The sequence below is a fragment of the Protobothrops mucrosquamatus genome, unplaced genomic scaffold (assembly GCF_001527695.2).
Source record: "Protobothrops mucrosquamatus isolate PMUCROS unplaced genomic scaffold, P.Mucros_1.0 scaffold_217, whole genome shotgun sequence".
NCBI classification, from domain to species: domain Eukaryota; kingdom Metazoa; phylum Chordata; class Lepidosauria; order Squamata; family Viperidae; genus Protobothrops; species Protobothrops mucrosquamatus.
The window spans coordinates 911,774-938,923 of NW_015386293.1; the positions used below are offsets into that span (position 1 = coordinate 911,774).

Below are 27,150 nucleotides of genomic sequence, written 5' to 3' on the forward strand. Positions count from 1 at the left end.
TTTTACTTATTTCTAAATGTCACTTACAAATCTCTTATTTTATATAACTGATGAAAAAAGTAAATTTTGTAACATCTAAACATTAATTTTACTTTAGTGCATTACATACTAAATCTTAACCTTTGAATATATCTAACCTGGTTAACAGATAATGGCTTTGCAAGTTGCTGAAGGATCAATGGGAAAAACATTAAGTAGTGAGGAGACAAAGCAGTCCCATACTGTGAGAAGTGTTCTAGGCTACCTATGCAATTGAGAGCATATATCTATTGGACTCAGTACACCTCTCTTCCGTAGAGGTGTACTAGTCTGAATTTTAGAACTTCCTTTAAATCTGTTAAAGCTTTCAGACAATAAAACTTTAAGACTTTACTGGTGGTTGGTTTCGTTATGTGCATTGTGCACTAAATTTCCCTGAGCACACACATATCCGATTGTTTGCATGTCTGTTATTCAATAGATTTAGCAAACGCTGTACAGAAATGTTGCATTTTTCCTATTTGCTGTAACATATTTGAGGGCATTAAAAGTCTGCCCATATTAGGTGCATTTAGAGAGAAAGAGTAAGTATATATTAGTATTGCCTTTATCAGTACTACTGGCAGATCTGGGCCTTCACTGTTTGAAAGCAAATTTTGTAATAACGATTGCCTCTCTTGATGATATCATAAATATTTCCTGTTTTGCTACTCAAGGAAATAGAAGCCATATAACATCTATGTTTATATATGTATGTAAGTTTGTAGGAGTGTACAGACAAATACAGATTCACGCATATTTTGTCCATATGAAATATAAATGCTTTAGATATGTAGTACTTTATATATTGAAATAAGCATATTTTAACTATATAGATATAAGTTCTTTAAAAATTGAAATAAATGATTGTAATTCATAGAACATTCTGTAATTCAGAGATATGTATAAAATACAATCTGTGTATTTGATTGCAGGTAACAGAGTTAAATGTGCCAGCAATTTCAAGCACAGTTTGATATTTTGTATAATGAAATATAATGCAAAAAATTAAACATCCAATATCAATGGTTTCTAAATGGTTTTGATATTTCTTTTCTGTCCTTTTACATGAAGAGTAATTTATTTCCCTTTTTAAAGTGTGGGCAGAGTGATTACTAGCGCACTGTAATGTAATTGTGTTGCATTGATAAAATAAAAATTGTCCTTTATCTGTGTCCTGATAATGTTCAATTTACAGGCTGGCTTCTCTGCCACCTCTTCACTGCTTTGAGTATTCCAGTTCTCCTCCCTTCCTGCTCTGAGAGCGCACAGAACTGTTTGAAATCCACTGGTACAATTGTCAAATCAATTATTCATTCTCTGCAATTATACTCGCACAAAGAACATTTTGCTGGTCTGAATGATGATTAAATTAACAGCTATTCCAGCTGCCTGATAACATCTAATAGAATATTCATAAGCCCAAAATGGAATGAATTATCTCCATTAACTTCATCATGTTCACTTAATTACATGCTTGTTATTGTATTTACACCTTGTTAGATACCGCTGAAGCTGATCCAGTGGCTGGCCAGGAATTGGAAGCGTCTGTCATGGGGCAGTTGGAGCGCATTTTGTAGGAAATGCTATTTATTTTAAATGCTCCACCTGCTGGGAGCCAAGGTTAGTCAGCAGCACTGAGATGAATTGGGAAACGGGGTGTAAAAAGAAATAATGTGCTTCTGACAGGCTCCGTGGCTTTTAAGTTGCTCTCATTCAGCCACTTCACAAAAAATTATTTTATTCCATCTTTCAGTGATGATGACATGATTGCTTTGGGGTAATCATTTACCATTCTGATTTTATTTTTTGAAGTAAATTGTCTGAAGTAATAGGTTCTTGGAATTACAGCATGTCTTGCTTTTTTTCTGCAGAACTTTATTTAAGCTTGTCTTCTAGCATTTAACCCGAGTCCCCTTTTTCGTTTGATCTTCTAACTTTATTTATACAACAGTGCTTAATGATCCTGCAGAATGCTCCCCCCGCATGTACATACACACTCCCTAAAATAAATAAAATAAATTCTGACCAATATGCTGACAGTATTTTATATCCACAGTAAGGGGGCATGTGCAATTTCTTTTGCAGTTAGAAATACAAAACAGCTTTTTGCCCAACCCTTGATACAATCATTCATCCTATTGAAATAAATTTATCACTTTCAGGATAACTTTGCTCTTGTAAAATATGATAAAAGCATTACTTGCACCCTCTGATACCTCCCTACAATATTTCCCCACCCTGCCACAATGCTCTTTATTCTCTTATAAGTAGCCAGGTTTCTCGGCCAGGCCTCCTCACTCACATCTGCAATAACTCTGTTCCATAGTACTGGATGTAGCAAAGGAAAATAGCTCTCCATGTTGATTTGAATCTGAATTAGACCAAGAGTGAATGGACTTATAATCACACTTCTAAATATTTGTGAGATCATTGTAATAAAGCACTCAGACCCTATTTTTTATTCAGCCTAGAAGCTATATTTTTGTAACAGAACAAGGAAAGTGAGGATAATTATTTTTAAGCAAAAGGGACTCTGTTTGTAGGATAATGGTGCTGGACTTCAGCAGCCAACGGTGATAGTATCAATGGTCTTTGTTTGAAGGGTTTTCTTTGTTGGTAAGAGAGAGATAATTTTCATATATTAAATATATTCTGCTGTCAAAAAAATCTAACAGAATAGAAGAATGATTAGTTATTTGAATGGTTATAATATGCCCGATTCTTACTAAACAGAAGAAATGGTGTTCGCTACCAGAAGAATATATAAAACAAAAGTTGGGATGTGGTAAAAAATTTGTTGAGGGTTTTTTGTGGAAGTAATAAAAGAATTTTAGTGTCCAAATACTGATTGTAGCGTTTCTTGCATACATCTTATGCATGTAATGTGTAAATTAACTGAATTGAAATTAGTACAGTTTATAGTTCAGATATGTCTGTAGAGTGATGTACAATACAAGAGTTGGTTGGCCTATATTTATGATAATGATATTGGGATTATTATGTTTTGGAACACATTTGTATTAACATTACTCTTGCTACTTTTTTATCATCACTGATATTAAATAGATATTGGGGGGGTCTGTAATGCTGCTATTTTTTCCTCTTTTGTATTGATGTGGTAGAAATGATAGAGCTAGCATCATGGATAAGGGTGCTATATGTTGCAAAGTGGGGAGTCTGTGTAATTAAAAAAAATTGCCTTAACTGATTTCATAATTGACAGAATATTTATTTAACTTGCTGTAAATTGACACGCCTCTAGACAGAGACAATTATGACTGACTGTATAACATCTGACAGAATCAATTATGACTGACTGTTGTTTGCTACCTTTACACAGAAATAGATGAAACATAGGTATTTAGAACTAAGTCTACTGCTTGGGTTCCTGTGTTTGATATAATTAAATACAATAATGTAGGGGAAGTTTAAAAAATCAGCTTCTAATGGTTTATAATTTAGCATATTCTTCAAATAAAAAGCTAACTAAATAAGAATGATGCCCTGACTCCTGAACTCACAAGAATAATTGAATAAGAACTGTATGTACCAGCCTGCAACTTTCTAAATGAAAAATCATCCATTGCTAAATGTTCTCGACACAGTTTTAGAATTAACAAAAATCAAGTTATATTTGAGACAATAAATTAGCAGATTTGCTCACCAATAATGTTAACATGGAAAAACCAAGTGTCTATTAACTGGATATAAAAATAAAAATCTCCCATACAAGTGAAAGCAAGTTGAAAAAGGCTTCTGTATTTATTTGTGCACTATTTTAACGAGGAACAAAACTAAATAATGAAAATATTTAAAAGAATGCTAATAAATGTTATATATTCCTTATTAGCTTTAATTATTCAAATAGCAATTGATAAATGTTTAATTTAAATTATTTTTCTTTTATAGTTTACATTATTCAGTTTAAAACTTAATTGCTGTGTATATATTTTGTGTTTAAAAGTTAGGAAATCTTTAGAAAGCTCTTTGTGTGAAAACATTGCATAGTATATATATTGTTTTGATGTTGTAAAAGACTATTTGGATTTTTTCTGACATAAATGTAAAGGGTATGGTAGCAGTTGGTATAAAATTGTGTTCTATCTATATATCTGAATGTTCCACAAGCAATTTCCATCATGTAACAACACTGTTCTAAAAAAAAGATGAACTATTTTATTGATTAAAAAATTATTTAGAAAAAAAGGGAGTTCTTATATGCATCTTCAAGTTGGATGGTATGGTAGCTTGAAAGTATTGACTGACTGTGTGCTATACAATGGTCACAATTGTCTTTTACTAAGGAGAGCATAGAACGATGCTGGTTGCCATTCTTACTCTGCTGTGTGGCAGCACAAATAGTCCCCTTTCTAACCAACCTGGTGGGAAAAGTCAATATCCCATCAGCAGAGGAGGTAAACACATCAGGAGCTGTGTCCTCTCTCATCTTCCCTGCTCTATATTACTACAGTTCTTTAAATCTATTCTCCCCAGTCATCAAATGCACTTCTGTCATTCAAATGCATATACTGCTGCAGTACAAATAAGGCTGGAGTCTAAATTTATTGGTGTGCATTCTCTTTATTGTTTTTATATTTTAAAATAAAATATTCCTCATTAATTTTGCAAAGCACTTTTCTATATTAGCAACTTTTTTAGAAAGCTCTTTTTAAATATATGTTTGTGTATGTATATATAATTTATATAACTATACATAGTATACAAGTATAAAATATATATTTTTATTTTTGTGTGTGTATGTGTGTGTGTGTAGTATATAGTATATACTCTACTCCAATGCTTTTTTTGTTAAAAAAAAAAAAAAAGTGCCGGAATTCACACATGTCATACAATCCGCCTTGCCTACCCTACAAGGTTCCATCCAAAAAAGGTGCCAGAACTCCGTTCTGGGCGTTCTATGACAAAAAAAAGCCCTGCTTTACTCTTTTCTTGCTTTGGGCAGGAATTTCTCAAAACAGTCTTTTAGAAGTCAGAGACTGGCCAGCAGGACTGGTCCTACTGTTAGACCTAGTGAGATGGCTGCTTGAAATAGCAATTACAGCATATAGGAGGCAGCAGCAAGCAGTGGAATGACTAGACCCTTAATGGCCCACAACCTGGTATGGGATCTCTAATTTGCTGCTCCCAAATTTTCTGAAGGACACCATTCTATTACCAGATTTCCTGGTAATATTACCAGAGTAATATTACCAAAGTAAGATTTAATTGTCCATCTTCTTCATATGGATGACAAGATGATATCCCATCCTTTGCTATAGACAGTAAGAAAATCTTGGGCTGGCTCTGCTTACTAAGTTACTCCCATGAAGTTCAATATTTTTAGTTGGATGAGAAAAATGACATTTGTGTGTGTGTAAAAAAAAAGCACAAAAACATGACTCTGTCTTCAATCAAATCATTGTTTAAAAACCATCCCCAACTTCAGTACGTTCTAAGTGCATAAATTTCAGTTTCCTGTATTCTTAACAATAGCCATGTTGGGGAAGACAAACTAAACTTGATCAATTTTTTCTCATGGTTACTTTTGTTTTCTTTTTATTTGAACTATTTCATGAGTGTTCAATCTTTTAGCATAACTAGCCCTTTTTTACTCATATGTATTAATATATGTGTCATAATAATGAAATGTTAAGGAGAAAGGTAGGTACTGCATGAGATTAAAAATAAAATGGCAGTTTTCATTGATCCATGGTTTAATAAAACAAGAATGGGGTGAAAAAAGTAAAGGAGTGCTAATTGACAAAATTCATTCAAAAATTTGTTAAATAAATGATAACATAAGTTACTTGAGATGTGTATTTTAAAAAGTGAGGAAGACATTGTAAACTAGGTCTTAGTTGGCCATGAATTCTGGACCTGTGGTACTGAGAGAAGTCATTTCTTTATATGTATTTTTTTTCTTTATTATATTCTTATTTATTCTTTTCTATTTTTTTCTTTCCTAAACTTTCTACTTTTATTTTTTTTATTTGTATTAGCTTTTAACTTTTTTAGTGTAATGATTAATAATGTTATTATTAAAAAAGACTAACCCCAAGCAAGAGAATATATAAACCATACAATATATAAAAGTATAAATTATATAATGCCATCCATCTGGTAAACTCGCAAGATTTTTTTTCTCTCTCCATGCAGATGTATACATAATTCAAACTAAACTGTGTTGTTTCTCTGTGTCATATAATATATGTGGATATATGCATAATTCTGTATTTATTTATTTATTTATCTATCTATCTATTTTTGTCATATTTATGTAGGGTATATTGGAGGTGGTGACCCTTTGAGAGCTGTATGCAGTGAAGTTTCATTTTAATGTATGCCGATTAGTGTACATTCAAAGTGACAATAAAGTTATTATTCTATAAGATAAAAAGATGGATGTGACCAGACAAATGAAAAAAATGGCAGCAAAACCATTACAGTGGGGGGAAAAAGTGAATATGGGTTGCCCTTACTTTATGATGGTAACTGAGACTGGAATTTCCATTGCTAACGAATGTGGTTATAAATTGCAGTGTCACATAGGACAGAAATTCCAGCATTTCTGGTTGCCATTGTTAAGCAAATAACCATGGATTATTAAGTAAGGATGTCATATTGTCACAATTTACAACCTCCTGCTGGCTTCTCCATTGGCTTTGCTTGTAGGATGGCAGCAAAGAGGGTTACAAATGGCTATCACGTGACCACAAAATGCTGCAATATCACAATTGAGAGCCAGGGACCTGGATCGCAATCATATGACCATGGTGACATTGCAACCAATGTAACTATGAAGACCAGTCATAATTGCTACTCATCCAGCACCATTATGAGTTCAAGTAGTCAATTAATGAGTTGTTAAATGAGAATCACATGCATTAGTAAACCTTCATGAAATTTACTTACTAATTTCCTTAATGTGAAAGTATGACCCTCCCAGATGTCCATTATGCCTCACCATATGACTAATGATAGAAGATTTGCAAACTGAAAGACTGTTGCTATCTTGTGCTACTAACATCTACTGAATTCATTGGGACTTCTCTAACTTGCATAAAATGAGAATGAGTAAAAACAAAAAGATCAATAATATAATCCGGAATTCTGCAAAGCCTGTGCATGAAATGCTTTAAAACAGAGGTCTTCAAACTTGGCCCTATTATGACTTGTGGACTTCAGCTCCCAGAATTCCTCAGCCAGGTATGCTGGCTGAGGAATTCTGGGAGTTGAAGTCCACAAGTCATAAAAGGACCAAGTTTGAAGATCCCTGCTTTAAAAGCTGTAGGAAAGCATACAAAGTAAAGCAGCTGCATCTTTTTCTAGCAAATGGATACAGAAGCACATTGTAAAAAATGCAAAAAGAAGACAGCCAGAATGTTGTCAAAAATGTTTCCGAGACAGCCAGAAACATCTTCTTAAAACGGTTATGGGAACTTGGAAAAAGTTTTAGATATTTCAGTGATTTCAAAACATGTTTCATACATACACTTGCACATTCCAAAATGCTTATTTTAAAAGATTTTCAGAACCTTAGAATAATTCACATCGTATGAAATAGGAAAAAACACAGTTTGTATAAATATTTATTATTTCTTCCAAATTCACAAAGATTGCCAGTGTAATGTAGTGGTAAATATGTTAGGTTAAGTGTTCTAAAGTTCTAAACCCATCCTGAGTCATAGAATTTCACTAGGTGACTTTGAGCCAGTCTCTCAATCCAATCTAATTCACAGGTGAGTTGCAGTGGACATTTAGTAGAAGAATTGTTATGTTAGACTTTGGTATCTTAAAACTCCAGTGTTTTGAAATGCTCTGATACAGTGGCACTACAGCACTGAAGATGTTACCTAGTTCAGTAAAGAAATATCCGCAAAAAAATAATCAAGCTCAGAGAGTACTAAAGGCTCCAAGTGATCTCTTCTTGTAAATTCCTGTGTAATCATTTTACTGTATATCTATCAGTTGGTCAGTCTATCTATCTATATCATAACATTAATAAATTGTTTAGTTTTTAGCACTACAATTTTCATAGAGGATGGTAATTTCTGATAGCAAACAATTTGATAGGCCTCTGAGACGAGAAGAATCACTGCCAGTTAACCATGTGATCTTGTTGGGAGTAGCTTGATCTGATATGACAAGCTCTTGTGATCATTTTAGTTCTTCCAGTGACATATAGTTTCAGATTTTGTTTCTCAAGTTAGCTATAGGCTATCTAGCTATTTGTCTATATGCTCCCCAAAAGGTAGCTCAATAAAATATGCAACTTGCTTGCTATTCCCACTGAATGTGTTAATGCATATAGCAAAGAGGGAAGGGTGCCTGCAAGTATTTCCTTGAGCACTTTAAAAGTGCATAAATGAATTCATAAAGAGAATTTCTGATTTTCTGATTGCCGCCCTCATAAATGGCTTTTCTAGAAATTTGAGGGAAACATGTAAGTGTGGAGCAGAATGTTCATTTCTCTTTAATAGTCTTCAGAGCATTGCTGTAGGGACTTTTGTATGCCTTATAATAAGCAATTAAAGAAAGTTCCCAATATCCTCATCATTATAAAGCTCTTCAGTACTTTAGTCAGGAGACAAGGTTCACAATATTGAAAGCAGATGGCCAGACAATTGTGGCACTAAACTTGAATTTGTTTTCTTCATTAAACCTCTTTACTATCAGTTGGTTCTGTCATATAGCTGAATCTATTCCCTCATTCCTGTTCTTCTCTACCCTCTCTACCCCAATTTATTCAGCATTAATGGACAAAATATGCTTCCTAACATTGACAGAAGCTGGTGTGCCAATAAAGTTGGGCATGACAAGTGGGCTGACTAATTCTTGATACACTTGATCTGTTTGTAAATAACAAGTATGACACTTACATAAACATGCCGACCAAACTACTTTTTAAAAATGTAAATAGGGGAAGAGCAAGCTCAGCAGCAGGCATCTTGCAGAGAATTATGGGTTTTGGGAGTCACCATGTTTTAAAGAGATAAAAGTTCTGCAAAGCATTGGCTAAGTATAATTCATTCATTCCCCCTTAATCTTTTAATTTTCTCTGCCCCTATAGATGAATTGAAGAAGATGTTGGAAGCTTACAAGGAAGGATACAAAAACCTGAAGAACACAGTTGACAAATGGTTGTCTATGAGTAGCTATTCTGAAGTAAACCTCGGCAAACTCTTTCAGACATTCAGCATAGTAAAATACGGGGACGAGTCCAGTACTTAAAAATATTGTTTGTGGGCTCTGTTTATAGGCAGTAATCTACCTTTTTTTCTCTTATTTTCTATTTACTGAGGCATACTAGTATGGCTGTAGATTAAGAAAACTATTCAGTACTAAAAATATGTAAAAGAAAAGCAGATTAAAAATTGATGGATATAATAAGTAGCTTACAATTTAGATTTTATAATAGGTTGTTGTATATTGAGACCTAGAATGGAAGCAAGAAATAGAAAATGCTCATTTAACTGAATAATTTCCAGTGAGAATTGCTGGAATGCACATGATCCTAGACTTTAATCAAGGTATTTAGCAGAGGTGTTTTCAGGAAAAGAAGTTAACAAAGGTCTTAGTAGGAGCACTGATGGATTCTCTTTTCATTATTTATCTACTATGTGTTAATATGACAATATTAAGGTTCTTTTTGTTCTGGGAGGATATATCAAACAAGAGTATTGTGCTGCAATGATGCAGCATAACTGAATTAAAACTATATATGAAGGAATCAATTGATTTCTTTATAGGCCAAAAAGATTGTGTGTTGCAAATTCTTTCAGCCCTTTGAATGTTAGTCATTAATTCCTTGGGAGTCATCAAAACAAATAGGGCAGCCTATTATCATTAGAAGAAGCTAGTTGAGACAAAAATGGAGTAAATTTAAGCTGACAAAAGGAATGTCCTTATAGTAAGCAATTAAAACCATGGAAACATCTTATAATGATTATAATATTTTAATTGCCAATAAACAATTAACAGGTACAATAAAAGTCAAGCCAACCTCACTGGCTGGGATTTGGGGCTGGGAAAGAGAGATGCTGGACTCCTTATATAGATATCTTTCTTAACTTCTATGAGGGTAGTAAATGTATTAGTATATGTAAAAGCATTTTTACATATTAGTATATGTAAAAGTATTTTATTAGTATAGTATATGTAAAAGCATTTTAAATGTGGATGTAAACATTTACAGAGTTGAAGGAAATATAATAAAATTATTGGTATAAATATTTGAATGGTGCATTCATATGAAATATATCCGTGAAACAGAATAATAATATGGGTGGACAAGCCATTTGTACTTTATATCCCCCACTTCTTGTCTGTTTGTACTGACAGATGAATAAACAAAAATGGTAGTGATGCCCCATCTATTTCAGCTTTCATTAATACAAATGATAGGCATCAGGTGAAATGTTTGCTTTGATTTATCTTGCCCTGCTGAAGAGTGAGTTGCAATGTGCCAATAGAATTCCTCTACAGAGGAGGAGTGCATTAGTTTGGCTCGAGTAGCTCAGCATTGATGTAGAGAGAAATGTCTTTGTAAACAGCTCTGGATTGAGGAATTTTACTTTTCTGTTTTTCCAATAAATGATTTTAGTCTTGGTTAAAGAAGACTATCATATAGATGGCCATACTTTATTAGTAGTACCTATTACTACTATAATCAGCAGCCCAATTAAAATAGCTCAGACTCTGAGGGATAAAAGCATATTTTCCTCCTAAATTAGAATAACATATTGTATTTACAAACACTGCATAGGTTTTGATACAGCCCATATTCAAAATATTTATTTGTAAAATATGAGGAAATGAAAAACAATGAATGTGTTTGTGTAGACAAACATATGACCTAATCTCAGCAAGACTATAATTTCACATACATTGTTATATAGAATTCTGCAGAAAATTTGAGCAAACATTTTACTTCTACAAATGTAAATTTTATAAATATAAATTTCATAATGAATTTTTCATTTCTTCTTTATTGCTAGGGAAGATATTTTTGCATCATAAAATAAATAAAGCTGCCTTGATTAATGCTTTGTTAGAAGTAAATGTCTAAATGTTTAGTCACCTAAATCGGCTACTGATATGACCCTTGCTGACTACACAGCCTACTTTGACTGTTTCACCTTATTTTAACAATGGAAAAACTGAGACGTGCAAAGCCATCTTTCTTTGTGTACATCAATCTTTATTTGCATATTAAATTCATTGTATTGTAGAACTGCAAAACCAAAAACAAGCCTGAATTCATCACAGAAATCTGGGCTCAGTTACTCTCCCTTTTCCCCCTTTTCTGTGTGTGTAATTAAAAATAGACAACAAAGTTAGGTTGATGGATAGGGAAGGAGGTTTTGATACATAAGCTCAGAAGCCAGACTTCACAGTTAGTATTTATTAAAAGAAAGAAACCGGATGAATTGTCTCATCTTGTGCCAGAATCATTTCTTACTGGATAAAAATTACGTTTCTATTTCCCAACTTCAGCCTATTTTTCATCTTGCCTCCTTTGCCTCTCTTCTGTTGACCACCTAAATATTTCTTAATTGAACCGCTCATCCTGCACTCCTCTTATAGCTGTTTAATAGATTAACTCATCTGTGCCAGCTTCAAATTTCAGATTAAAATTCCTTCATCCTGAAGGCAGCATTATCAGGTTGTTGGAGGCTGTTTTCAAACCTTGGTTTTGAATAGCAGCGGCTCTGCATTAATTTAACCACTAAGCTAATAAGTAGGTTTCGTTTTGTTATGCTAAGCTTTATTGCTTTTCTTTTGATCAGAATGGTGTTGTTGAGCAAAGCAGCAGACAAGGCATTCTTTGATGAGGGAATTAGTGCTCTATTCTTCCTCTATTATTCATAGCACAGTGGAATATGTAAGTACCTGAGGGTGTCAAAGGAGAGCAGGCTCTATTGCAAAGTGTTCGCCTTGTTTCTCTCAATAGCTGACTATGAGATGATAAACTGCTTAATACACTGCACTAATTGGATGAGAGCAAAAAGAGATGGGAATTAAGGCAAGGCAAAAAGAGAGAGTGCTACCAGCCTTCATTCACTCTTTCACCACTTTAACAGCACCAAAGGAGGCACAAGCTTTCTATAAGCAGGCTAGAGGTTTTGTGCAGAGATAAAATGAACCTGTTAGTGGATTCAAGTAATACACTAATTATTGCACAGTATAAATACCACTACTGGTTTTATAACATGAAGGTAAACTTCTTTTGAGATGGTTATAGGATTGCTTGGCAGTAGTATAGATCCTAATAAGGGACCAGAGTAATAACCCCCCTGGATTAACAAAATTGCTGCCTGCAGAAGTATGATTCTGGCTTTTACAATGATTTCTGTGGAATGAATAAAAATGACTGAGTGACATTTCTTAATGCATAATGGATTGATAATGATTCCCTTTTCTTTAAAGTAAAATATGCACTTCAAACGCTACTGTTAATCATGTCCAGAGGCAAATGTTCTTTTTTCTATAAAAATATTTTTGTACCTATGGCGTTTTTAAATATATATACTCCCAAATGCATATGTGTACAAGATGGTGTCAGTTAAATTTATGGTTATTTAGAAGAATTGCAATTTGTTCATAAAAACAAACACACTGAAGAGCCCACTGGGTGTATGTGTGAATTCAAATTCTGAGAAGAGAAATATCCAGGGAAGGAAAAATTGCCAATCTCGCTATAAGAGACCACAGTGAAGCCTTTTCTTAAATTCTCTTTGCAACATCTACCAAAAGTCTTTATGGGCAAGCCATGGCCTACTTTAGGTTATTGCAATTCTGGTGTATTGTGATCAATTCCTTTCATTCCTATTAGCTGACCTAGTATGTATGTGTATGTTGGGTGGAGATGGCAATGGGAATATATACATGAAAGGTGCTGTACTGTACAACCATTTCTTATCCATATATGGCATCAATTTAGAAGGAAGCAATTCAGGAGAAGTTGGCTTCAGTCGTTTCTGGTGAATTTCCCAAAGTGAAATGGTGTTTCCATTTTTCGCCATTGAGCTTATTCAGAAAACACAGCCCTTGGAGATACAGAAGGCTACAAGGGGAGGAGGAGGAGGAAACTGTTGTAGAAAAAGAAAAAGAGAGCGGGGAGCTCAGCTTTGTGAAACTTCCTGGGAAGCATTCGGTGGGATTTAGGGAAGGCCTTGTTTTACCTTCCTACCTTGCCGGAGCCCCATTCAAACCTGAAAAGCCTGGTGCGCTCTCGCAAGGGCCCCGATAGGTGTTCCCCGCCGCCACCGAGCCAGGAAAGGGAAAGGTCGTGGGTTTCGGTGGCGGCTTTGAGGGCTTGTCAGGCGTGACAGCCAGGCCCCTCTTCTAATCCGGGGAAGACCGAAGTTCCTTTTTGAAGCGCGCGCAAGGGCAAGCTCGGTCTTCCACGGCCGACGGTAAAGGGCCCCTCCAGCTGCGGAAGAATAGGGGGCCTTTCACTGGGGAGTTGTTTGCAGCAGCCGAGTGACATGGGATTAGGAGGTTGGTAAACCAGGGGCTCAGGGGCTTTTCAATGGGGAGGCGATGTAATCCTTGGAGGCAATTTCACGCGATTTGCTTCAGCTCCATGGCAGGGTCAAATGGCTTGGAAAAGGGAGAGATCGGGCTGGGGGAGGAAGGCGGCTACGGTCCGGCTCCCGGAAAGGGAGAGGAGGTGCCACAGGCAGCATCTGCCGTCCTTGTCACTGGAGCGGTAATAGCTGGGGCAGAATAGCGCCATCTTTCTTCCCGCCTCTGGGATTAAGGAAAGAAAAACCTCGATGTGTGGCAAGTCTCCGCTTCGTTCCTCGGCACTCGGCCCTGAAAAGTCCCGCCAAATTTCCAGGCGGGAGAAACGGCCACGAAGCCCAGCAGCCTCTGACAGTCCCTCAGTTTCATACCCCACCCAGCCTGCAGGCGGGTGTGTGTCAGGGCTCCGGGCGGGCTCCAAGACACCTTCGACTCCCCATTCCCCACAGTTGCGGGCTGGTGCACGGCTGGCCCCGGCCTCTCGGGAGAGGCCGTCCTCCCGCGACCTGATCTACAAGCCTGCTCGGAGGCCGCTAAGCAGAAGCCTTCCAGGTTCCTCCCAAAGTCACCCTTGTGAGGACAGACATTTTCGGCCGAAAGAAGGAAAGAAAGGGGAGGGGGGAGAGGCCCGTGCCTACCATATTTGCTCACATTTAAAGCGGAAGAAAAATGCGCCCATTGAAAAGGTTGGAGTAAATGTTCCTTGTTAGAATAGCCAAGATGTTGATTTGGGAATAATTCTTACTGTGCTGGGTTGGTTTTACTCCCCAGTAAGTGCACTTGAGACGGCCGGCTACTCCTATCGATGTTAACTGGATCCTGCCTAGGCCTCGTTCTTACACCCACTTTCCAAAAATCTCAGTGGGACTTTCCTTTGAGCAGACATGAGCAGGATTGGGCCGTATCCTTTTACATCCATACTCCATAGTTCAGGACCTACTTTCCCTCTTTTGTATCTTCCAGTTATTCTGCGACTACAATTTCCAGAATTCCTAGCCAACCGTTTGGAAGGTGGGTGGGGATTCTAGACTAACCAAAGCCAAATCTGAGAATTTTTGTTGGAAAATTTGGCAAAGCCTTTTTCTATGTATCAGCTGGAACATTTATGAAAAGTCCGTCTTTCCCCCCACATTCTGTAAAGGAGTCAAATCCTTCGCATCTGCTTATACACCCCCCTCCCTGTTATTAGCATGGTTGTTTTCCATGACATTGAACCTCCAGGTAGCTTTTTGAATTATTGATAAACGTGCGGATATAGAGAGATATATTTATTTTCTATGGGTAACACTTTCCCACTTGATCGCAAGGAAAAGTGAGAGCAATAACAACATTACACAAACGTACGTTTCCGATGGCCTTTCTCTGGCTTGTTGGCATTCTCTCTCTCGGGGTTTTGGGAAACTCTACAATTAATAAGTTAAAGAGTTTGCACATAAATATTTGTCTAGGGCCCCCATAATATCTACAACACAGAAATCTACAGAAATGACAAACTTGTACAAACACTACACTGAGTGCAATTATTATATAACATTTCAAATATACAAAGCTCTGAACTTTTTTTCGTATTTTTTTAATAACAATGGTATGTACAGTATCGAGCATCACAGTATAGTGACTTTTAAACAGTCCATATGCTAGCGTTATATTTCCCTTTGGTTTGCTATAAAACCCTTGGTTGATGTGATCGGTGAACCCGCCCCTCCCCAAGTGCTCTACTTGGCTTTGACCCAGCCTTGGCCCTGTCAGCAAGCATCTGCGGTTGTCGGTCCTTTCCTGGGCCGGTGAGAACAGCCCAGGCGAAGAGCGCAGCCTGGCCTCCGCGGCCCTTCGTTTTCTTAGCAACCTCACCGACCTCCCGGTCTTCTCTCCAGCCTCCCGCAACTCGGGCAGGTGCTTTGCTGACCAAGTGGCCGATGTAGCAAGGAAAAAACTGCCGGCCGAGGACGGGTGGGCTCCTGCGGATTGGCCCAAGGGAAGCCGCAGAAGTGGCGCCTCCCCGCCGCCCGTTCCTCTCCAGAAAGCGTGTGTCCGCTGGCTTCCCTCCCGTTTTTGGTCTTGGATTCCTGCCTCGGCCGATTCGCCCACCAACCCCCCGGGAGCGGCTTAGCACACCTCTTTGCCCGCGCTGTTCCCGGGGAGGATGTTGAGTTGCGTGAGCTGCGCCGCGTGCTCCTTGGCTTTCAGGCGCAGCGCCGCAATGCTGGAGGCGCGCCGGTCCGCTGCCGCGGAGGCCGGGTCAGAGAGGCCGCTCGATTGCACGGCGTTGTCCACGGCAGGGGCTGGCTGTCGCAGCAGGGCAGCCGCAGTGGAAGCACTAGTCAGCGGGGCCATGGTGGAAAAGAGCCTGCAAGCAAAGGAGACGCGGGACAGTCAGTCTTAAGGCAGCCGAAACTCCCGCAGTTGCTTTTATGGCGGCGAGAGCGGGGCTGCCATATCGGTTTCAGTTTATTCGCTTTGCAGAACAGACCGCTTTTCAGAGCCTCAAAAGTCGGGAAGGCGACGACTTGCCAACCACGAACTGGAGGAGCCTGTCTAGGAAATCGCAGGAGAGCGAGGAAGTCTCTTTTTGCGTCCGCTTTCTCGCCTCCTCCGGGACCTGAATTCCGCATTTCCCCTACTTAGGGCGCCTCTCCTGCCTACACCTCTGCGCGCTTCTGACGGGACATCTTTCGCGGGCCCTTCTGAACCCGAAAGTTGTGGGAGGGGGCTCAAGAAAGAGGAAGATTGAAAACCCCGTTGCAGGCAGAGTCGCGTCTATTGGTTGGTGGGTCGCCCGGGTGTTGATGACAGTAGCTCGCTTCAAGAAACTAGCAATCGGTCGAAACTGGCTTGCGCGGAGAGCGAGGCCAGGCAAGGAGGCAGGCGCCGGCTGCCTCGGCACTTCTCGCCCGTTCCCTCCAACCTACGACTAGGGTGGCTTTCGATTGTCCTTAGCGGGTCTGCCGAACCTGCGCTCGCCCTCTCAGTCCGGGTGTCGGTCTGTGGCTCCCCCCTCCCGTCTTATGAAAAACTTCTCGGCGCCCGGATGCCCAAAGCGGCGCCGGCCTCTCGGCTTCGCTGCCGCGCAGATCCCCCTCCCCAGCGGGGAGTGCCGTTCTAGCGGATTGCCTCACAGCGGAACTCCAATTACGCTCCGGCAATCCCTAGCAATGACACAATCTGCGACATGCTTTCTCTGCTCCTTTTTTCGCCCGCGCTTCTCCCGCCGCTGTTTAGCTGACCCTCTTTGACCGGCACGTCGAGAGACACGGGCTCTCCATTAACCAAGGAGGTGATTACTGACATCAGCGCGGCGAGGAATTGAACTGCGGGCCCGGAAGGCAACGGGAGGGACCAACTAAGATCCAAACTGGCTAGGCTCTGGGACGGGCTGCCGGGGCTGGCGCCTGGTTTCCTTCTGGAGTGGCTTCTCTGTCCCCAGCCCACCCGCCGTGCTCAGTGAGAGGCTTTGTACAGTTCCACTCAGAATGACCGCCCTGGCCTTGACTAGGCTAGACTTCTGTAGCCTTTCGTCTGCAAAAGGGTGGCCGAGAGCAACTGGGAACCTCGTAGTTGGAAATACTGGTAGTTTTAGTCCAGCAGCTCTGGGGAATCTGATAGATGTAGCAGATAAAAACCGAAGCCGCTTCAAATCGCCTGCACACCTCCTAAAAACGTTGCTTGTTAAGAGCAAAGGGAAATCTCGCCCAAGAGGATGAGAATTTTTCTCTCCCTGCACCCACCCTGCTCCTTCACTTGCAGGGCGGCCCATTAAGGTCTGTTCAGCGACTTTTCAATGTTTTTGGCGGGAGGGAGCCGAGCTGCAACGCCAGGCTACTTAAAAGGGTTTAAAGAAAAGCATTAAAGCGCAGGAACAGCGTGATCGGTAGGGGGCGTAGTAATCCAGTAACGTTTGGGAAATCGAGTCACTCTACTTGTGGAGGGGAAGCAGAAACATTTTCATTTTCATTGGTAGACATTCCCCGCCCCTTAAAATCTTAATTTAACTTGGATTTCCATTCCTCCTGCAAGAGATAATTTTGTTTTAAGTGGCGTCGTACCCCAATGAATATATTTTCCTTTTGTTCTCCTGTTAATATTTCCCTTGTATTTTCATCTTTCCAGTTTTAATAAACCCGGCACTGTCTCGTTGTCTATTTAATTAGCTACAGGCTTTTTATTTCATTGTTTGAATTTATCCAAGGAAATGCAACTACAGTATCTCCCCTCCCCCCTCCCCCTGCCTGATTTGCATTTTTCTATTCAGATGACTGCCCTCCAAGCGAGGGAACTTGGCCGCCTCTCTCGAACACACTGAGTTTTCCCTTGCACTGAGTTTAATTACATATGGCCCACCTATGATTTCCCTCTCCCCACTTTAGGTCAATGTATATCGCGATTCTTTCTGTAAACATTTGAAGTAAAATATATTCTTGTTACAGGGAAATAATTACCAACTCTCAGATCATTGGGGGAGGGGGATGCGCAACTTCTAACAGGTACGTTTAAACTTAAATCGTCGAAACGCGCTTGCCAAAGCTTTTATAAATTGCTCTGTCCAATTAGAATATAGAAAATGAGACGTGATTCTCTCAAGTTTTTTTTTCCAAATCCATAATTTTAAAAACAGGAGTGTCCAGGCGGGGAACTCCTGAAATGTGCAACTCTCCCCAAAGAGACTGAACTCTTACAGCCTCCCAAATGGAATTATTTAGCTACTTGAGGTGAACAGGTTGGACCACCATTCTTACCGCAGCCAAGCCTATATTGGATACACAGAGAACTTAAATTTCTGAGTATTCGCAGCCAGGGCTGGGCAGCAAATCTGGGAGGTTGAAAAGAGTACATCTATCGCCCCCCCCCCTTCAACTTTCATGGACGTAATCTTGGCAATGAGAATTCTTGGAATGTATTTTTTTTTAAGTCCGTGTTCCAAATCCTTAGACCAGGGGTAGGCAACCTTGGCTCTTTTATGACTCGTGGGCTTCAACTCCCAGAATTCCTGAGCCAACCATGCTGAGGGGAAAGGGAGAGGTTTCCAAGCTGAGCCATGCTGGCTCAGGAATTCTGGGAGTTGAAGCCCACGAGTCATAAAAGAGCCAAGGTTGCCTACCCCCTGCCTTAGACGAAAGGGTTCCACCATCTTCCCCAAGAACCAACTTTCTCCTAGCTCCGCCCCTTTGACTTCAGAAATGGGTGCTTCTGGGTCTACGCGGCACATGCGTACTCCGAGGGACTCCCCCCTCCCCACTTTACCACTGTGCGGCAGGACAAGTTCAGCACCTCTTCTGCGGCCCGCCGCTGACCAGTTTGTGGGGGGGGGGAGTTTACCTGCCAAAAGCCGGGCTGATGAAGGCCGGGTGCCGAAATACAGCCGCTCCCAGGAAAGTGCTGAGGCCTAGCGGGGTGCTGCTGGGGGGCAAGGCTGCAGAGCCCGGCGGTGGAGGCGGGAGGCTGGGAAAGGCGGCGGCGGCGGCGGCAGCGGCGGCGGCGGCCGTCCAGGCGGAGTCGAGAGCTGGGTGGTGAGGAGGGAAAGGACTAGCATCAAGGTAGGGACTGAGCGGATGAGATGCCGACAGCGGGCCAGGGAAAGGCAGGCCGGGTGGGTGGCTCTGAGCGCCGGCCTTTTCCCTCTTCCGCCATTTGGCTCTCCGGTTCTGGAACCAGACCTGGAAGCCAAAAGAAAACAAGGGCAAGGCGATTAGTAAGCGCGGCCCTTTCCGCTCCTGTTCCTCGGCGGCCAGCAAACGATCTTCAGAAGCCCGGTCACCCGCCTCCGGGCCGCCCTGAGGCGTTGCAGCGGAGGAGAGCCGACAAGAGACCGGCTCCTAACCTCGCCAGACCCGTCCAGCAGGGGAAGAGGGGATTCAGCCGCAAAGCTTGCCTGGGTGGTTTCATCCAGAAAGCCACCCGAGTAATCTAGCGCGTTTCTACTTTTCCGGCAGTGGTTAAAAAGAAAGACGCCTCCACCGCCTGGAAGCAGCTGTGAAATCTGTCTAATAGACTATGTGGGTCTCTCATCTGTTCTTTAGAAGGAAACAAAGCAAATTGGTCCTCTTATCTATCAAGAGAAGTAAGCCAAGGCTGCAGGGCTGAATGGATCAAAAGCTCTTTCACTCTGCCTAAATCCAAAACAAAGGCTCGCAGTGGTAGAAAGTCAGCTAAATTTAAGAGATATTGAGCAGATTTTTCATGGTTTCCTGTCAAATCAGTGGTGCAGACATCTAAATTAAAGATTTTAACAGATGGAGGCATACATTGACTTATTCTCAAGTTTTCCTATTCAAAAGTAAAAATCCAACTGGACAGAACTACTTTTTATGATATCATTAATACAGCAATTCTTCGTTTACCTTTTGGGGAGGATTTAGGCTGTTAGCCCTGACTGGCAGATATACCCCATTCCCCCTGTCTTCCATGTATCAAGGAAACTCTTGGAGATATATAAGCAATAAATTATTCTGATCATTTATGTTTTGCTAATATCTATTCTTTAGCTGTCCCTTTAAAGCAGGCTGAGCCACCGGAATGACCTTTTAAAATACATTTCTCTTAGTAGAAATAGGCTCGTTGTTACTAGTTCTCTATTGGAGGAGTTTCTTTTTCTGCCTGATCTGATCTAGATCTGCATTCCCATCCATCCTCTGGTAGCATCGCCAATGACTGGGGATAGTGAATGGGAAGTATATACTACTAAGACATATGCTACAATATTCAATCAGCAATATCTAATGTTTCCTGATGTCTTTAAAACTTTACATGTAACTTTCTCTATCCTTCCCTTTCTCAGTGCCAAATATTTGGCAAATTCTTGAATGCTTTTGGTAACTTAGGTGGCAGGTTAAATATGTTAAGGACTCTGATACTTGAGAGAAATAATAATAGTAAATAATCTTTTGCAGCTATTCATCTGCAGCTTCATTAACAATCTCTGCAGGTCTGCCCTTCCTCTAGTCTAGTTCTTTCTTGAGAAAGAGCAAAAGAGAAAGCTTTGTGGTTCCTACGTTTTTTTAACCAAAATTTGGGTGAATGAATTTCCATAAAGTAACTAATGTTACTTTATATCAGCCATTGGCATCTTTTGTCCTGTTTTAAAGCAATACAGCTTAAGTCGCACAATCACATTAACAATTACAACAATGAAAGGAACAGGAGGTGAGAATTTGCTCTCTAAGAATTTTGATTCCACCTCCACCAAATAAAATAATTTGGGAAAGAGAGAGAAAGAAGGAAAACATTATAGCTGGCAAAAATTGTAACTTCCTTGCATAGCTCCTGATTTGCTCTGATCACCTCCAAGAAGGCCCTCTTTATAGCCCTACCACAGCCAGCCCAGAAACTGAACGTTAAGGCAATGAAAAATTTGGCATCCCCCAGTACGCCTTTCCCGTTTCCAACTCAATTAACAATATGTCCCCCTCCGCTGGAAATTCTGCCTCTTATTGAATTAATAAGTCTGGGTATACCCAAAGGTAAACCAAGGGATTCTAATAATTCATATTCTCCTTAATTACATCGTCTCCCATGAATGAGAACGAAGGGGAGGGTGAGAAAGAAAGATGGGTGATGAGGGGAAGGGGGGGTCGTCTCAGGCTCTTGTTCACTCTCTTTTTTTTAGTTATTTAACTTTCCCACGACTCATTCCCCTGAGCTGAAAATCCTGAGTTGCTGTCACATCTCTGTTTGACAATAGAGAAATGTGTCAACAGAGAGGAGGGAACTGGGCTCTTCATTACTCCTCTAATGCGAGAAGCTGTTGTGTATTAAATGAGCCATATGGAATTTATGATGCTTTTGCTGCACTTGGCTTTCTGTGTAAAGTGATTTGCTCAGCGCAGAGCCCAAAGGCCAAGCCATCTGTTGGGGGTATGGTTGGCCTTCTGCACTGTTGCAGAGGCAACTCTGCCCCCCCCAAACCTACTTGAATAAAATGGCATGCTCAAGCCCAAAAGGAAAACAGGAACAGTAGTTGGCTCTCAGAGATTGGGGTGGGGGTTGAGAAGGGAACCCCCTGTTCTCTTCTGAGTCCTCTTTGCTCTTGCACCAACGTGCCTGGCTTGCCCTTTGAAATATTTTGGGAGAGGCTAAAAATTGCCAGGAGGTGTTCATTGCAGTGGGGAAAGAAAGGAAGCTTTGTTGGGGACCTCCTCGACATTGTCTTGGGAAAAAAATTGGAGAAGCACTGCCCTGCCCAACTGATACCTGGTTCTTCAATTTCCAACCCCCCCACACACACACACACTCACCTGCACTCTGGCTTCAGTCAGATCCAGGCGCATCGCCAGCTCTTCCCTGGGAGGGAAAGAAGTACAAGACAGGTGCTCAGGTGAAAACCTGGGAGCAGGTAGACCCAGTGGGGTGAGAGTGAGGTAGAAACTCCATAAGGCCAAGGTTCAATTCTGCCCTCTCCTCCTCCTCCTCCTCCTCCCTTGCTCAGATCAAAGCGAACCCCATCTGCCCAGCTCCACCTCAGGCTACCCCCCCTGCTTTTTGCCTTGAAGTCTTTTGGTGGTGGTGGGATATCCCACATTTTGAGGTTTCCCTGGCCTATCCTTCTTCTCCCGTTCCTGGGTCACAGAAGGAAATACTTTATCCTAAGCCTTCTCGTTAGACTTTGCCCTAAGCCTCACGTTCGCTGGCTGGTATCAAAAAGCCCAGGCAGGCTTTACCTGTTGCTTTCCCCCAAGCTCAATTTACTTTCTTACTATTCCCCTTTTCTCCACAGAGAAAGAAGGTGCGAAAGAGGGCTGCAGTTCCCCAGGAGGAGCCAAGCCCCAGCCCACCTCCCCTCTGGCATCTCCAGCCAAGGCCTTTGACGAAGGCTCCCACCTCCAAATACCACGCGGCAGCACAGGGGAGACCCATTGAGCTGCAACGCGAGCCCTTCATTGAGGGTGATTATTGCAACAATTAAAGCAAATCGGAAACCATTAGGATGTTAGGAAACTGCTCACAATCTGTTTACTTCGAATCCGGACGACTCCCGGGATAATTGGCTCTCCCCTCCGCTCGGAAGAAAAGCACAGTGCCGGCCAAAGTGGGAGTCTGGCCGGGCTCGAGAAGAAAAAATAGCCAGCGCCTTCGGGCTGCCAAAAAGGGAGCCTCCGGACCGATCTGTAGGAACGATTTAAAGAACCCGGCGCATTTGTGCGCTGACGTGCGACCGGGGCAGTGGAAAAACCGACATCCCCCCCTGTTCATCGGTTTGGGCACCGGAACGAGGCTGCTTGGTGTGCTCCGCTGACCCTTTTTCAGTGAAAAGGCGGGGCGATTTTCTGGGTTCTGGCTAGTCTAGAAAGGTAGCTTGCGTATCAGCGACGAAGACGGGCATTGTAGCCCCACAACCGAGTTTGACTGACTGGCACAGAAGAAGCGGCTATAAAACGCTAGCGAAGAAACCGCCTTAGCAAGGGATCCCTCGGTTTCTTTCCGTCATCCAAACGCAGCCCCTCTTCCCGCGGAAATAATACGCGCTGTGGCAGGTTAACGAATTTAAAGAGGCGCCCCTCTCTCCCTCTTCCTCTCTTCCTCAGAAGAGAAGAAAAGTAGAGGAAGAATCCCAGACAATTGATAAAAAAGGAGAAGAGCGAGTAAACTGCTGACTTTACAGATGGAGAATCAATTTCTTCGCACCCGGGAAAATTGCCTACGAACTTGGTAGAGTAAGAGCTCCCCCGGCAAAGAATCCCACGCCTTTCGCAGTTCAGCACGAGTATCTTTCTCTCCCCCCCCCCTCCCAATCGCTACGCTTTTAGGGAAGGGGCTGAGTTGGATGAGCAGCGCCTACTTTTGCTTGTCTGTTGGCCATAGACTGGGAGCATTTGGGCTCCTGCAAAAATGAAGGAAGGAATTCCCAAAGAAAGGCCTGAATACTTAATTGATTGATATTATTAATTAAATAGTTATCATCTCGGAAGGGCTAATACAGGAATTGCTTGTTTTCTGATGAATTAAGCTCACCCCAAAGCAAATCTGAAGCTAAGGAAAGGCGAAGATTTTCCCTCTCAAGATGCAAACATTTAGGAAGCCATTTTACTTTTGCATGGAGGTTGGGACCGAAAGTTCCGCCCAGCGCTTCAGGAGAAGACCGGTAGTTCTCAGCTTGACGGGAGATTCCTTTCTAAGTTGAGGCGCATCGAAAGAATAGCAACACTTTCTCGTCCGCTCCCCCCCCCCTCTATTTTTTTTCCATCTCCTGTTTTCCAGACCCCGTCCAGAAATTACTTCCGTCCGCGAGTAGGCAAGCCAGCCCTTGCAGACTCTGCCAAAACGCTCTGGCCCAACGCTGCCGCCTCGCTCCATATTTTTAGCCTTCGAAAGCGGAAAACTTTGATCTTTTCCTATGTGTATGTATGTGGCTTCCATTGAGAGGGCAGCTTTCCAGCTTCAACGGAAAGCTGTGAAACTGATACCTGACAGACTAGCCAGAGGATCAGGGCAAAAATAGATTGGAGTTTGGCAACGAGGTGGCCAAAAATTCGGCCACACCTGTCCTTGGCAGACTAGCTTAACGCCCGAAGTCCAGCGGAGAGCCGGGCAGGCTAACTCGTAAAGGCCGCTGAATCTGGGGAAAGGTGACTTCCCAAAGTACGGGAATAGCGGAAGGGAGAAGCGAAGCGGGGCACGAAAGTGAGTTTTGTGGAGGACGATCCGAAGAAGATCCAAGAAGACGCGCATCTCCTTTTCTTATCAAATCTCTTTCCAGCCCTGCAGTACCCTTTCTTTATGCCTAGCTGTTTCCTCCTTCTGATCGCGTCGGTGCAAAAACCGAAACTTTAAAAACTTTCGCCCCAGAGGATTTTCTGCCCCATCGATCCGTCTCTCCTGACCCTGCAGCTCTCTTTCCTCGACCCTAAGAGTTCTTTCCACGTTCCCTCCTGACCTAGAAACCCCTTCCCACCCTAGAGCCGCTCGGAGGCTACCTTGTCTCAGCGGTTCATTCCCTACCTGGTGAAGACGTCTGGGTAGTGGGTCTTCTGGAAGGCCCTCTCGAGCTCCTCCAGCTGGTAGCTGGTGAAGGTGGTGCGGTAACGGCGTTGCTTCCTCTTCAGCAGCCCCTCCTCGGAATCGCTGCCCGCCGACAGACACACGCTGTCCTCGCCATCCTTGCCGTCGGCCAGCTCGTCGGCAGGGAGCAGCAGCTCCTCCTTGGGCGAGCCGCCGGCACCTTCGCTTCCCATCGCCGCAGGCCCCACGCCAGTCCCACCCGCGGGCCCCGAGCTCCGCCGGGCGTCTTTGGCCTCTGACAGCAGTTCGTCGTCCTCATCCAGCTCCTCGTCCAGCTCCTCGGCCTCCTCTTCCTCTTCTTCCTCCTCTTCCTCGTCCTCGTCCTCCTCCAGCAGTTCCTCCCCTCGGCCCGACCTGCCGTCGGGGGCGCCGCCACCTCCAGGACTGCTCAAGTCGTCGAGGGTAGGAGCGATTCGCGCAAAGGGCGCGTTCTCCCGGTAGGACTTGTTTCGACTGATGCTGACCTGTGGCGCCTGGCTGATCTTGAGGGAGTCCCACGACGAGGCGGTTGCCTCGGCCCGCGCCAGCAGTCGGCCCCCACCAGGCCCATAGAGGCGGCGCAGCTTGGGCGGCAGATGCAGCTCGCCCGTCTCGAACCCGGGCGGGCTGCCCTTGCCTGGTCCTGCCAGAGACACAGACATGCATGCACGGGTCGTCAGTTCAGTAGCTACAGATGGGCTTCTTGGCGAGAGCCCCCCCCTGCAAAAAGTCCCGGCGCGAATCATCCCAACCCGCCCATCTTCCTCCTCAGCTGTCTAGGTTGAGTCAATAGAGCCCAAAGGAATTCCGTTAGAATCCAGGCAATTCCCCCTTTCTGTAATAACATACAAAGTCTGTTTTGTTCGTTTACAGATTTCAGGCAGGTTTTACAGAATGTAGAACCAAGCTTATATTTGAAAGCAGCTGCAGCAAACAGCATTGCCGGAGAACATCTCCCAACCTCGTTTTGATTCCAAACATTATTACCTTCAAGTATCAAGTAAAGGGGGTCTCTCTCCTGCAGCTGGCATCTGACACCTACGGGGCTCTGTCAAATTAATTTCCACATTTCTTTGGAGGTAGCAAGACAGACCCGCCTTTGAAACCGACCTGAAACTCCAGACCGGAGAGAAAGTGGCTTAGAAGAAGCCGAATTCTCTTCCTCTCTCCCCTCATGAAGAAAATCAGAACGGAACATCCAATTTCCTACAAGATTTGGACACTGAACTGGAGTGTGCTCCCCCCCCCCCGTCACCCAAAGAGCGCTTCGTTTTTAATCTAGGCCTGGAGGGGGGGGCAAAGGGACTGCCAAGTTGGAGAAAATACACGCACAGAACTCTTGGCAGCGGTTGATATTTGCCACCACAACGCCACCCACACAAACCCGTAAAGTGAGGAGCGCAGAAAAAGAGACCCTCGGTTTTGCATCTACCCCCCCCCGCCGCCCCTTCTCCCTGAGTAGCGTAAACCCTGCCGGGATTCAGCCCGTTGCACCGGAGAGGGAGAGGGAGACAACGGAGCCCGTGGGGAGCGGAGATCTTTGGAACGCGATTCGGCCTTCAGCTGCCCGACAGCTCAACTTGGGACCGCCCGAGTTTGTGACCCGGCTACTTAGAAGCGCGCCCTCCCCACGCAGTCCCTGGGCCAAGGGTGGAGTGGAAGAGGTCAGTCGATATCCAGGACTGCGGGCAAGGCAGGGGTCTGCCTCTCATCTCTTCGAAGCTGTGTTGCCTCCCTTTTCCACCCTCCTTTCCTCACGATCTTAACCCCTTCTCACCTTGCCCGGCCTTGTCCGGCTCCGTCCGGTTGGCCTGAGGCGGCAGATTAGGAGCTGCTCCTAGCAGCCGCATCTTGCAAGGGCTCCTCCTGCCCAGGATGCTGTCGATGCAATAGGAGGAGAGCAAAGTTGGCGATTTACTTTTGCATTCGGGCCTCTCGGAGCAGCTCTCCTCTTGGTATTGGCTGCTCATGGCTTTGGCTTGCTTGTACTCTCCCGGGCCGTGCGGGGGTTGAAGTTTGGCCGGGGCTGGTACCCCTCCCCCCACTAAGCAGCAGCTGAGGCTCGCCCCTCTTCCTGCCCAGGACACGAGGAACCAGGGTAGTGACTGCACTGCAATCGCTGGGCTCTTGATTCCCTCTCCTCCACGTGCTGGAAGGCGCGCTCTGATTGGCTCTTGCCAGAGGCTGGGCAGCCTCTGGCTTCAGCCCAAGGCAAAATGCGGCCTGGATCGTGGAGGAGAAGGGGATTGGTATAGGTTGGACCAAGTTGGGTGGCTTTCCTGGACACCCTTCTTGCTGCAGCTGGCAAGAAGAACTGAATCACTTTTTCCATGAAAAGGAAAAGACCCCCCCTCCCCGAATGCTACAAGGAATGGGTAGGATTATCCCGTGTAATTCAGTACAACAAATCTCGACTGCATTGACTAAACGTAGAAACTTGTTTGCTTCGATTATATTTTGCTTACAAGCTTAATTGCAATATTCAAGACATCTTCCCATTATTAATTTTAAGAAATAAATTGTTGAGACTTAGGTTTTTGAATGAATCAATGGATTAATCATTACTTTCAGTCGCTTATTTTCTTTACAAAGCAAAACTAATAGTAAGGGAAATATTTAGAGTGCAACCCG

General features: G+C 43.0%; 2 protein-coding genes across 2 annotated transcripts in view; one reads left to right on the top strand and one right to left on the bottom strand.

The window, feature by feature from the left end:
• LOC107298352 (DNA polymerase alpha catalytic subunit) overlaps nucleotides 1-10,328 on the top strand; it is an 82,110-nt gene extending 71,782 nt beyond the window's left edge. Inside the window, exon 4 of the mRNA XM_015827733.1 lies at nucleotides 9,092-10,328. Coding sequence (XP_015683219.1) covers nucleotides 9,092-9,252 — 161 coding nt within the window. The 3' untranslated portion in view covers nucleotides 9,253-10,328. The remainder of the gene's footprint in view (nucleotides 1-9,091) is intronic.
• Nucleotides 10,329-15,657: 5,329 nt separating this feature from the next.
• ARX (aristaless related homeobox) lies at nucleotides 15,658-26,489 on the bottom strand. The gene is made up of 5 exons (XM_015827945.1): nucleotides 26,297-26,489; nucleotides 24,481-25,162; nucleotides 21,780-21,825; nucleotides 18,865-19,202; nucleotides 15,658-15,898 (listed from the first exon to the last, which is right to left on the bottom strand). The coding sequence occupies exons 1-5, from the start codon at nucleotides 26,487-26,489 to the stop codon at nucleotides 15,658-15,660; spliced, it is 1,500 nt and encodes a 499-aa protein (XP_015683431.1).
• Between the last annotated feature and the right edge of the window lie 661 nt (nucleotides 26,490-27,150).

Bases quoted from the DNA above. Each gene is read 5' to 3' on its own strand.
- ARX (XM_015827945.1), bottom strand. From the start codon at position 26,489: ATGAGCAGCCAATACCAAGAGGAGAGCTGCTCCGAGAGGCCCGAATGC. The intron at 21,826-24,480 runs GTAGGGAATGAA...TTTCCCTCCCAG, and splicing joins TACCCAGACGTCTTCACCAG to GGAAGAGCTGGCGATGCGCC. The intron at 15,899-18,864 runs GTAAACTCCCCC...CTTTGCTTGCAG, and splicing joins ATCAGCCCGGCTTTTGGCAG to GCTCTTTTCCACCATGGCCC.